Raw genomic sequence first — 13,103 nt, forward strand, 5'->3', positions numbered from 1 at the left:
ATTTTGCACTCGAGATAAGGCTCAACAAGTACCTATTTGGGAGAAGAAGCAGGATGATGTAAGGTCCGTAGTATTAAAACGTCAATGATTAATACAGAGCCTTCGAAAGAGCACTTCTGATAAGGATCTAATAAGTGGAATTCTGCAAGAAAGAGGAGCTGTTCGTTGGGCACCAAAATCAAAAGTCCAGTCCCTCAATTTGCCCCGGGGAGGTGACAGCTGTGACATATCCTTGTCTGTTGGTTCTAGGGTCCACTGGAGACAGGGTCAAGGTGAGCGTGGGATCAATGCACTTTCTGGGCCTTTGTCAGTACCGGAGGGAGCCCGGGGCCCACTTGCTTCATGGGTTTGCCCTCTTGCTGGCGCGGTTCCCCGCCCTAGAACACCGTGCAACTCACCGGTAGTTACTTGGTTTCTAATTTAACCTCTTCCCAGGCCTTCTACTGCTTTCAATTAGCTAGGCCTGGCGCCTGCAGCTCCATGTGTGTGTTATTCCAAAGGAAATAGAAGGATTGCCCCCCGCTTCCCCACCTTTTACTTTTTTTTCAATTTTACAAACTGAACCTCTTTACTGATGCATTGGAAGCTATTTTATCCACTTAATGAAATAGGCATTCCACACCCCAAATGGTAAATTATATATTTCAAGACATCATTTGATTCATTACCCACGCCTCCTCCCGCGTTCCCCAACACTTTGCACCAGACACAGAAATCACAGGTTACGTAGGTCCGTGTGACCGCCGCCTTCCGTGCACGGCCCGCGGCTCGCTCGGGCCCACCAGGGACGGCTGGGACGCAATGAAGCGGCCGAGCGTGTCCTGCTCAGAGGGTGCGAGGTTCCGGGTGCAGGAGCGCGGGTGGCCCGCGGGGCTGCCGGTGCGCTGCGGGGTCTCGGTGCCCGCGGCCGCAGCTAGCTGCCCGGGCGCCCGCCAACTTCGCGGCGCCCCCGGCGCGGAGAAGCCGCAGACCCTCGCAGCCCCGGGATCTGCCGGCTCGCCTGGACCGCAGCCGCCGGGGAGCGCGGGCCCCGCGACTCCCGGTGCCTCCGGCCCTGCCCGCCGACACTGCCGTCCGGCGCCGGGATCGGAGCCGCCTCGCCCGCGGGGCCGCAGGCCGCTGTCCCGCCCGCCGCGCTCGCCAACTCCCGGCGGCCCGTGACCCGGGACAAACTTCTGGCCCAGGCGCGGCCCCTGCGCGGTCACCCTCCCGGAAGCCGGCCGCGAAACCGAAGCTGCGGCGGGAGGGGAGCGGGAGGGAGCGGGTGGCACCGCCCGGCCGCCGCTCTCCGAGCGGTGACGCCGCCCCCGCGGCCACCCCCCGCCCAGCTCCCCCCGAGGCGCCGCGGCCGCCGAGCGCCGGGCGCGGGCCGGCGGGGCCGGGCGCTCACGCCCTCTAGCGGGCCGCGGCGGCGCGGGCGGCCGTGACGTGGGCGCTCCCTTCAGCCGGCCTGCGGGGCACCGCCAGTCAGTCGGGGAGCAGGAGCCCCGCTTGCAGCCGGCGCGGGCTCGGCCATCGGCGCGCCGCCGCCCGGGGGCTGGCTCGCCTGGCGGCGCAGAGGCGGCGGGCGGGACGCGCGAGGCCACGGCCCCGGCCCCGGCCACCGCGGCGCCGGAGGCTCGGGTCCCGAGCCGGGGAAGGAGAGCGGCGGCCAGCGCAGCCGCCGGCACGGAGGGCGGATTTTGGCTCCACGGGCGCGCCCTCCGCTCCCTCTCGCAGCGGCGCAGCTCCGAGCGGGGCCGGCTGTAGGGCGGGAGGACCCAGGACCCTCGTCCCCGGCCCCGGGAGCCGCCGGAGTTGGGACTTCTGCAACTGTTAGCACTTTGGGCGTCTGGTTCTGGTTTTGGCTGTTCACCCTCCTCTTCTTGCCGCCTTGGAGGCAAAGCTCCCGGCCGCACTCCGCCCTCGCGCCCACCCAGTGCCGCCGGGAGCGGCCCGGCGCGCACTCAGCACCATGGGGAGACTTGGGACTTGCCTGGCGACTTTGACCGGACTTTTGCTAACTGCGGCGGGGGACACGTTTTCAGGTACGCGGGGCTGCGTCTGCCGGGGCCTGGGGCGCGCGGGCCGGAGGGGGCCCGGGACGCGGGCAGCTCCCAGTGGGAGAGCCCCAGTGGCGAACGGCAGGACCGGGCAGGGGGCGCGGCGGGCCGGGCACCGCGTCTGCTCGTCCCCGGCGCCGGCGCGGGGCCGGCGGCGAGGGCGGGCACCTAGCGCTCCGGCGGGCCGAGCGGACGAGCCCCGGAGCCTGGCCCCCGTCTCGGCACCCGCCCCTCCGCGGCCTGGGCGCGTGTCGGGGCGGACGGCGCCACTCGGAATCCCGGATAGGTTCCGAGAGCGACAGCAGAAAACTTTGCCTGAAGTTGGGAGTTGCAGCCGCCGGCCGCCGGGCGTGGGCGCTGCGCGGTCCTTCCCACGGCGAGCGGCGGCCGGGCCGGGTCGCAGTGCCCGCTGCGCCCGCGCGATCGCCCGACCAGCCAGCGGCACGGGCGGCGGCGGCGATCGTCGGTTCTCCTCCCGCCGCCCGGCTCGCGGCGGCCTTGACCCCGGCTCGTCCCGGCGGCTGCGCTGCTGCCCGGGAGAGCCGAGGCGGCGTCCTCGTCGGTCCCGGCGGGTGGACCGGCGGCCCGGAGGGAGTGGCCGGCCCGCAGGCCCTGGGCCGCCGTGGCTGTGCCCCGCTGGGCTCCCCCTCCGAACCCTCGGCCCCGCGGAACGCCCGACCGGGGCAGCGGTCAGCCCACCTCTCGGCCCGCGGTGCCGCGTGGGGAGGAAAGGGAGTGGCGGGGAGGTGCCTGCTGCGCGCTGGCGGTCCGAGCTCGGAGAGCTCCTTGCCGGAGGACGCGTGGCCGGGAGTCGGGGGTCTGGAGGGGCGCCAACCCCGCATGGTGTTAACCTGGAACACACGTGGGTGGACAGCCGGCGCTTGCACACCCGCACACTAGCACACTTTCTCGTGTGTGTCAGTTTCATTAAGGTCCACGTAGAATGGTGGCACTGGGCTTGTTTTTCTTTTAATAAAAAGCCTGCTATTTGGCCTTGAACTTAGGTTGCAAAATAGGTTTCTATGTTTATTCGGGAGGAATGAGTAAGTTGAACTTTTTGTTTGTTTGTTTTTTAAATTTCATGAAGGACACTTTCACTGACGGTAAAGCGCATATTTTAAAACGTTTCAAACGTTTGCCTCTGACCGTCAGATCTGTGGAAACCTACATCTTTACTTTCCCGGAGCCCAAGGGACACGCAGGCGCACAGGCCGTGCCCCGGTCGTCCCTGAGCCCAAGGACCCTTGACCACAGTAGGCCGCCGCCAGGAAGCCGAGCGTGGAGTTGGCTGCTCGCTCTGTGCTGTCAACTTCAGTAGAGAAATACCCTTTTCCCAAGTTTAATATGTCATTAACTGTCTGGTAATTGCACGTGCGCCGGAGGATTTAACAAATTGATCCACTGCTGTCTGCTATGAACTTGATGCAGATATTGGCCTGCGTTCTTTCTTATTAGTGAATTATGGAGTAGACTCGCCAGTTGTAGAGCCTTGTAACTCATTAGTGTTAGAAGCCAAGGATGAGGGCCTTAGTTGATGGTTTTCTCTTTATTAAGAATCCATAGCTCCCTGCCTGGGATTTGTTTCAAGTTAAGCTGTGTCAGAAAGCATTTGGATGGATTTTCAAGTTGTGGTCGAGGGGGTGGAAAGAAATATTTATGTAGCTTATTTAAATGATCGTTTTCTCATCATTAAAAGGGACTTCAGCCTATGTAGTACTGGCCTGTGTCCTTGTTAATGCTTATGTAAATTAATAGTCAAACCGAAAGAGACTTTTTTTTAAACTCAATTTTAGCCAGATTTTTCTTTCAGAGGAAATATGTCATTCTGTTTGTTTGTTATCATGCCATTGATTGAACTGTGCCTCCTTTTCATTTGGAAGCCAGAGTTATCCTAGTATGTTAGAGGGTTAAGAGGAAATGAAGGGCAGTATCCCAGAGAGAATGCTTAGCAACAATGAAATTTAAAAAATTGAAGTTGGCAAAATTTGTGTGTGCAAGGATCAGATAAACTGCAGTGCATTATGCTTTTTCGCTTCACTTTGGGTTTTAGGTAGAACATGTGGGAAGCACTTAATGCTTTGGAAAAGTCTTTTTTTTTTTTCTTTGTATGTTGGGAAAGTTAATTCTGATGTTATGAGTGACACTGACACTTGTTTCGCTTTACGAGTCTTCTGGACACTGAAATACTTGGCTGCTGTCCCCTGACATGGGGATCCTTTTAGAGACAGAGGAGCTCGATGGTAAGTGGCTTGAGGGCAAAGGCAGTTATTTTTCCTTCTTGGTTCTGATAAAGCACTTACATTCACTGTTTGTTGAATAAATTAGTGATGTGACTTCTGATTATTTGCAAACATTCAAATTGTATGTGAACTGACTGACCCAGAAGGGAGGGAGAGGAGAGATTGTGAGATTGGCTTGCATCGTCCCTTCTTTTGAAATTAACATTTTCATCGCTGATTCTTCTTAGGGCACCCAATGGACTGAATCCCGAGGTTTTATGTAATCAGTGGAGGTTTTGTTTTTTTTTGTGTGTGTGTGTGTGTGTGTGTGTGTGTAACTAAGATTTATACACAAGATACTTTGCTTTTCCCCTCTGCATCCTCATATCCTCTTTTGTAATGCATTCAGAATTGATATGATTGTTGATTAATCATTTCTGGAAGGTACTACACATAATTTGAATGCCAGATATCAGAAATAGAGTGCTAAACATATTGGAAGAAAAAAGAAAAGAATTAGGTTTTTTGTCCAGGAGGACTTTTATTTAGTATATATAAACATTCCATTTTAAACATCACTTTCCATGTTTACAATTTCTAACTTGTTAGGCAAAGTATTGGAGGCTCACTTTCTGCCTTCTATCTAGGCTTTGAATGGTCATTCAAAATAACTCCTGTAAAACGATATACAAGTAAGAAGCAAGGAAGAAAGTGGAATCATTCTTGCTTCTGCTTGAAATTCTCTTTTCCAGATTGAGAAGCCACATAGCTGGGAAGTCATTCCTCTTTGACCCATTTTCTCAAAAGCCAAGTTGTAATATATCCTATGCAAGGAAGTGTTTGGTTTTATATAATAATGAGACTGATATGGTAAGGTCTGGTAAGCAAGGCTTGGTTTGCAGAAGTAGAAATGCAAACAGATTGGTCCTTTGCTTCCACCTCAGTATTTGGAATAGATTAAACCTTAATATAATCTTGTGAATTTGAAACTCTTCTTGAGAAATTTCTTTTTTAAAGTACTCTTTTAAGGACATTTGTGGGAAAACATAATCTGAATGGAGTCTGTAGTTGAGTTAGTAGACCTGTACCAATATTTAGTTTCTTAATTTTGGATAATTCGACTCTGATTAAGTCAGATGTCAACACTGGGCGAAGGCGGGCGAAACATGTACTGAAATCTTTGTAGTGTTTTTACAATAAGTTGAAAATTATTTCAGAATACAAGATTGTACAGTACCCTTTACAAAGAGTGTGAATAGATTTGTTTAGCAGTTTGATTAATTTTTTTCTTTTTCAGATAACTAGAGTCATGACATTTTATATTTTTATGGTGCTTTAGTGAGATTGTTCATGGACGTGATGAAAAGATTTCAAGTTTAAATCGGGGTGCAGGATAGCAATATGCCGAGAAATCACTTTGACATTTTTAGTGTTATGTGGATGTAAAGAAGTATTGCTTGAGCTTAATCAATTGTTCCGATCTGGAAAAATCACAGGTTTTAGTCTCTGATGTTTTCAAAGGGTTATTTTACAGATTTTCAGTAGAGAAGTTACTTACATATACTGATATGTAGATACGTGTGTATGCAATTTGAGTAATTCTAAACAAACACATAATGAACAAGTAATCTGAATTATGTCTTCACATGATATGAACCCCACCTGAGTCTCAAGCATAGCCTTTAGTTTTGGGAAAAGTTGGTTTTAGAATTTAGGTACTTCTGTGACAATTCGATAAAAGTTGATGGCTTTATTGGAAATTGTCGTAGTTTTATAACAATTGTAATTCATTCCAGGAATTGATGGGCTGTACGTATCTGTTTCAGTAGAGGCACTGTTTTGGATTAAGCGTTGTTTTCTCTCGGTTTTTGTTTTAGGCTTAGTTTTCTCGAATAAGCGTGTATTATCTAAATATCCTAAGACAGTTTTTAGTTAGGGGTCAGGCATTTTAATAAGTAGTTACATACTTTTTCAACAGTATAACTTTTTTTTTTTAAGGTGGTGTCTATCATGCTTTGTAATTCTAGGATTCTTCTCTTTGAAAACCAACCTTCCCACAAACTTTTCTCCAGGGGCTTCTTATCTTTATGACCACAACCTATTAATAAGCTTATTTTGTAAGTGAGAGAAGGTTTCATTACTAATGTTTTTCAAACTCACTAATGAAAAGTTTAAAGAAGATGCAAAAGCACATAAACCTCCCATCAGAAGAGGATGCTGCTTCTCCAGTTCCTAGGATACTGCCGTGGTTTAGCATTTAGTCATCAGAAAGCCTGCATTTATACTGTTGGTAGTAGGTAGGGCTGGTGTTAGGTGGGGAGCAGGAAAGCTTTAGTCATTACCCTTGGTAGCCTGTGGTCCCCCCGCCATCCAGGGCGGGCGGCTGGCAAGGCCAGAGCCTGATAAAGGGGTGGGAACGTGAGAGAGGAGAACGAAAGAAGAACACAGGCCTGAGAAGGGAAGGGTTGTGTGTGCTCACCTGTAAGAACACAGCTCTGCAGATCCCGGCAGGCAGAGTCGCTGCTCTTCCCCTCTCTTTGCTGTTAAGGGTGAAACGTATGGAGAGTTTAGGGAGGAGGATCAAAAGAGTGACAAACGGGCAGGGAGAGCAGGTGACAATCCTACACGTTGGTGGCTTTAGGTGGCCTGGGGGAGGGCGTGGGGTGTTCAGCCTGTGCTGCTGGTGAGCTATGTGTATACCTGTGATGCTCAAAAACCAGGCGTGCCCGAGGGTCACCGGGAGTGGTCCTTCTCGACGTGGTCTCTATGGCCGGCATGGTGACTCTGATGTCCAAGGCCCCTGGCGGGTCCCACAGCATCCCCAGGTGATCCTGGCCATCTTTCGAGAAACGTTGTTCCAAAAGAACAGTTCTTAAAGTGTTGTTCTTGGACTAGAAGCCTCAGCATCACTCAGGAACTTGTAGACAGGCAGACTCCTGCCCCCTCCCCCCCACCCCCAGGGGGACAGAATCAGAAAGTCCTGGGGGGAGCTGGGGGTGGGGGCAGCAGTAGGTGCTAGAACTAGCCCTCCAGGAGCTTGGGATGCCAGACATAGAGTGTGAGTTGTAAAAGGCCTGGCATCCTCATTCTGCATTTTCAGCCTCCCTTAACAAGAGCTGAAAGGACCTAGGGATGAAAATATAACTCACGTCCATGCACTTGTGAACACCCCTGCCCCCCATCAGCACGGCCCAGGTTATGAACAGGCCGATGGGATGGTGCTGTGACTCTCAGCCTGTTAGGGGAAACCACCAGCGTGATGTTTCAAATAATGGTCTTATCTGGGGAAGATATTGGATCCAGCCAGTTGTGAAACGAAAATGAAAAAAAGTCTCCTCTAATTTTACGTACCACAGTGTAAAGTTTTAATTAAATCTTGCAGTCACGATTAGCCACTGGAAATTTCTCTGGGTTGATACTGTGTTTCAAAGATATTTGTTGGCTTGTTGTAAGAAGGGCGTAGCCCAGTGCACTTATTAAAATGATGCTTTTAATTCAAGTGGATGTTTATTGAGCACTTACTGTTAGGAAGGCCCCTTTAGGGGGTCGGGGAGGCATTGGGGGTGGTAATGGGCAAAGAACGGAAAGATATAGTTAACCGTACTTCGGAAAGTTGTCCAATTATTAAAAGTTTCAAAATCTACTGAAATCGAAAGAAGCAAGGACTGTCTTAGGCGAGAATGAGAAGTTTGCATAAAATTTGGAATTTTAATATGGAAATGTGACACTTTGCCTTTGGAAATGAACTTCACTTCCAAACAGAAAAGGGAAGCTTTTCAATATATACCTCTTTAAAGTACTGATAATGTACTTTAATGTATCTCCTAAGATAGAGCCTCATTTCTCTGTTAGCCACAAAAGACAATCCCTGACTCTCTGTCATTTAATGCTCCAGGTAAACAAAATCTATTGTGATGTCATTTAACAGATATTTATCTTAAAAACACTGTCGCCAGACTTTCAGAGACTCAGTGGCAGGTGGAGTGCTTTCCACGTGGCAGGCGGGCCTCCCGCTCCCTGCCCCTCCGGCTGCCATCCCCAGCCCATCACTAGATGTAGCTGTATCCCTAAACCCACCTGCCTGCCTCACCCGCAAGGGTTCCCGGATGCATCTACTTACAGCTGAAGGAAGGCACGCTCTTGATGGGCCTTCACCTGCTTGTAACTCATTCACATCAAAACAAATTCTTTAGTGGAAGTTGCTGCATTAGTTGCACTTCTCAACACCGACCTCAAGACAGCTTTAGGCTCTGCCGTGATTTCTTCTTTTTCTGGCTGTGTCATAAATGGCTGCTATTCTGTGTATGGCAGTGGGACTTGGAGAAGTAGTATATCTGGCAACTACCTCAGAGTTCATGGTAACCACTGGTGCCTTCACCATCAGGCCTTTCGGTAACTGACCAGAAGAGTGGCCACGAGCAGGTGTGTGTGACGTGTTCACGAGGAATGGGGGTACCGCGCTTACATCTGCAGGAGACGCCTTCTCCAGCATCGCCGGTTCACGTATATAATTCAGGAAGTCATTGAAATTTGGACATCTGGATTCAGTCCATTTTTCTGCTTAAAACTGAGAAGACTCCTGAGTCGTTAAAAACTTTTTCTATGAAGCAGAAAGTTTGGGCCCCGAGTTGGAGGCAGGGGGAGGGTGGAGGATCTGATGCAAGGCTGTGTCACTTACCTTCGGGCTGGGGCTCCAGGGGAGGGAAACTGTGGTGGTCAATGATCCAGGACCTGCAGCCGAGAGCAGATGGGAGTAAAGTTGTCAGAGACTTGTCAAAATGGAGACGTTTTGAGACCTTCCCTTGGAGAAGGAGACTAGCGTTTAACAGAATGATTTGTTTAAAAATGCAACAGCCTAAGCAGAAGCAAAGCGTTTGCTTTGTATGGGCACCGAGCAGGAACACTTACAGAGCATCAGTTTTTCTTCAGATGGGTGAATGCTCACTTTCATCTCTTTCCTATTCAATATGCAGAAAGCAGATTTATTTCAGACAGTGAAAAGAAGATGTTTTCGTTTGGGTTACTGTGGATGTCAGAGGCCCGGTACCTCTCCCCGGTTCCAGTGGTGGAATCAGAACCGGGTCTCTGGTGGGCTTCTGACCATGGGTGAGGGGGCTGGAACACACCCCTGCAGTCCAGTCTTGATGGGTTCTGTTTGATTTCTCTTCTCAGCTGGTGTAGTTTGAGACGTTTTAAATCATGTCATAACCACGTGCTTGAAGTTGGCTTGTGATACTCTCTTTAGATACAAAACTGTAAAGTTGTCTAAAGCATTTCTTTTAAAATAAATACTCATAATATATAAAATCAAGTTACTGAACAGTGTTTAGCATGTAGTAATCACATAGTAAATTAATAAAGTTAATAAATATTTGTTGAAGGAATGAATAAATGATTGAATAAATTTCCCTTAGGGAAGAAAAAATATCAAATTACTTCTGCTTACTGCTTTTTTTTAATCTTTCTATCAAGTTTGATTTTTTTTTTTAAAGCATTTGTAATCATCTTAACAGTGGGCCCAGGTTGTGGGTTTGGTGCTTGATACCCTTAGCCATTTATAGGGGCATAGAGATTCAGTCGCTAAATTTAAAGGAAAACAGTCACCTTTTGTTAATTAAATGTGCAAAAGTGAGCCTATAATTTTATCGTGTATAATAAAAATTTATAAATCAGTTATGGCCATAAAGTAGAATTTTGGTATAATAGTGATCTCTAACAAAAAAAAGAAATTTACTATGAGGTAGATTGACCATGTTTCTACTCTAGGAGCATTCGATTTTAGTTACTGGAGTGTTAAAAGAACCATGTATCACCAGTAAGACGTTTCCGTGACAGGCAATAGTATGTATCATCTCCTGTTTTTATTTCTGATATAGAATGAAATTAATTGCCCCTGCTCAGAGCTCAGCCTGCACCTTTCCATCAGCTCATGTTTGATTCGCAGGCAGGCTCTCATTCCTTCTTCATTCACTGTGGCATATTCTCAGGTGATGAAACTTCATAAAATGAGGCTGCTTTGAGAACAATCTTGCGATCTGTTCTCCACTTCCTAGACTTTGGACACCTAGGCCTAGGAACGTGGTGTGAAGTCTCCACGATTGACATCCGTTGGCATATGTCCTATGCGTATGTTATGGGGGCTCTTGCCCTATTTTCTCTGTCAGTTACCATTTCATCCTGTTCGTGTGGCTTTTTAGAGAGCCTCTCCCTTTGTTGCTAGCCCCTGTGGGGAGCTTGCTGAGAGGCCTGTGTTATCGACCTCGGAAGGTTTGCAGCGGGGGTCCGGCCATCACAGTGGAACTTGGATAACTGGAGGGTGTTGTGGCCTGATGTCAGCTCTGGGGCCCCTGGGGGAGGAAAGAAGGGCAGAGGTGCCCCGGCACATCAGGTGTTCCTGATTTCAAGTTCTGTTTCTGCCACTGAACAGCCGTGTGGTCTTGGACATGCTGTTGGATTTTTCTGAGGCTTAGTTTTCTTTTCTGGAAAAAATACCTTTTAGGAGTATCCTAAAGACTAAACAAGTGGACCAATGCCACGAGGTTAGGAGGCCTCATGAGGAAAAGAGGGGACCAGCCAGCTCTGCCATCGCCCCTTGTAGGTGTAACCACACGAACTCCCTGTTTTTCTGTCACAAAGGCTTAAATATTGGCAATGTCATATGGTTCAAACTCATAGATCCCCTTTCTGGGTCCAAGGCTTTGTTATTTGAGTTGCCCGGGGGCTCTATGGGTGGTGTGTATGTAGATGTGCTTATACACATATTTATGTTTTAAACATATGGCCAACATTATGTTTTAAAGAAAAAAAAAACCCTTGAAAGTTACAAAATGACCCCCTCAGAATTGGCACCGTGAAGAGCCAGCACTGCTTAGTGCTGGAAGGCAGTGTCGGACACCTGCATTGGAATCACCCGAAGCTCTTCTTGTAAATGCAAATATGGAGCCACAGAAACTGGTAAAGAAACACCTCTGATGATCTTTTTTAAAAAAAATTATTAATTAATTTTGTTCTGGCTGAGTTGGGTCTTTGTTGCTGCGCACGGGCTTTTTCTAGTTGTGGTGAGCGGGGGGCTACTCCTTGTTGCTGTGCGCGGGCTTCTCATTGCGGTGGCCTCTCTTGTTGCGGAGCACGGGCTCTAGGCGTGTGGGCTACAGTAGTTGAGGCTCACGGGCTCTAGAGCACAGGCCCAGTAGTTGTGGCGCACGGGCTTAGTTGCTCCGTGGCATGTGGGAATCTTTGCGGACCAGGGCTCGAACCCGTGTCCCTTGCATTGGCAGGCGGATTCTTAACCACTGCGCCACCAGGGAAGCCCCCTCTGATGATCTTCATGCTTGTTAAAGTTGAAAGCGTACTGGCAGGATGTTAGCAATGACTCAGAGACCCTGCCCTTTGGAGAATTTATCACATCTTTTCTGACTAGTGTTAAGAAAGCATCTGAGGATGGTTACATGAAGTTTCACGTACCACACTGTAATTGACTGGAGACTATTTCTCTTAAGAAGCAGAGGCTTTCTGGTGTCAGAAGAGAAAATGAATTACAAAACACGGTATTTTATAGAAACTAAGCCACTTTGTACCCGTCTTTCAACTTGGTGACCTCCAGTAAATGTGACATCCATCTGGAATTTTTAGGGTATAATAAAAGAATAAAGATATTTCAGAGAATCAGAACACAGATCATTTTAGATCTTTAGATTTGCAGCTGTGAGCCGAATTTTGAGATGACTCATTCAGAGAAGATAACAAGACATGATGACATTGGGGAGGTAATTTTCCAGCACTTATTTCTATCTGACATTCATTGACACATGGACACTGTAGAAGAATCGGTCTTAGGGGCCCCATAAGCAGGGGCCAAAAGCGTGGCATTTTTATTGTAGTCGTTCCGAAAAGACTTGCTAACCTCAAAATGGGCATCCCCGTCTGTTACAGCACTTGAAGTTTCCACCAGCTCATCATTTTGACCAAGGAAGAAAGGTGCTTGTTGAAATGACATCTCTGGGAGTGGTGGCTCATTAAGTCATCTTAAATATGACATCCCCAACTCGCTATCACCTCAATAAGTTAATATCCTTAGATGTCAGATTTCTCCCTCGTGAAATGAAGACATTTGATTCAAGGATCGGTAGGGTCTCTCCAAATACTTAGAGAGTCTGAGGATTGTCACCTGAGTTCACGTTAGTTTGTCAGGTAGCACGGTGTAAGGGAATGAGACCTGGATCCCTGGGTCATTTTTGATAGATGAGGATGAGAGGGTCCAATCTGAGACGGCACCTGATGCAGCAGGAAGGTGCTTGTTAACAGGAAGTGGGTGTAGCAGGGATGTTGGAAGGATTTTAGGCGCTTCCCACGTTTGCCATCGGCTGCCTCTGCTCAGATGTGCACAGATGAAGCCTACTCTTTTCCTCCATACTTGGGGATGTAGCTGCCATCCACAGCTGCCACCAAAGGCTCTGCAGCAACAAGGATGTTTAGGCCGGGCTTTTCTGCTTCAATCTTGGCAACATAGATAAGCCTTATTTCAGGGGCTTAGAATTGATAGTAATAAGTGATACCTATATATTGGGCATTCATTGTGTGCTGGGTACCATGCTGAGAGGCTATGATATTCTCAAACCTACCGCTGCCCACCAGCTAGTCAAAGCTTGGCTGAGGTCTTTGGTGGGAGCTTTGGGAGGTAAGGTGGTCTCCATTCCCAACAAGCCAGGTTCCCTGAGCACGGGGTGCGTGCACTGTATTGCCTCTCTCTTCCCCTCCCGGTGCGCACAGATGCAGGTTGCCTTTTCCTGATTTATGCCTTGATTTGATGCCATCCACCTGTACTGAGGTGTGCTCTGTGCAG

General features: G+C 49.0%; 1 protein-coding gene across 3 annotated transcripts in view; it reads left to right on the forward strand.

Moving 5' to 3' along the window:
- Positions 1–1,485: 1,485 nt before the first annotated feature.
- Positions 1,486–13,103, forward strand: part of PTPRM (protein tyrosine phosphatase receptor type M) — a 752,167-nt gene continuing 740,549 nt past the window's right edge. For all 3 annotated transcript variants that reach the window (XM_082853409.1, XM_082853410.1, XM_082853411.1), the window contains exon 1: positions 1,486–2,027. In XM_082853409.1, coding sequence (XP_082709535.1) covers positions 1,955–2,027 — 73 coding nt within the window. In that variant the 5' untranslated portion in view covers positions 1,486–1,954. The remainder of the gene's footprint in view (positions 2,028–13,103) is intronic.

This window comes from Leucopleurus acutus (genome assembly GCF_964270905.1).
Source record: "Leucopleurus acutus genome assembly, chromosome: 13".
Classification (NCBI taxonomy): domain Eukaryota; kingdom Metazoa; phylum Chordata; class Mammalia; order Artiodactyla; family Delphinidae; genus Leucopleurus; species Leucopleurus acutus.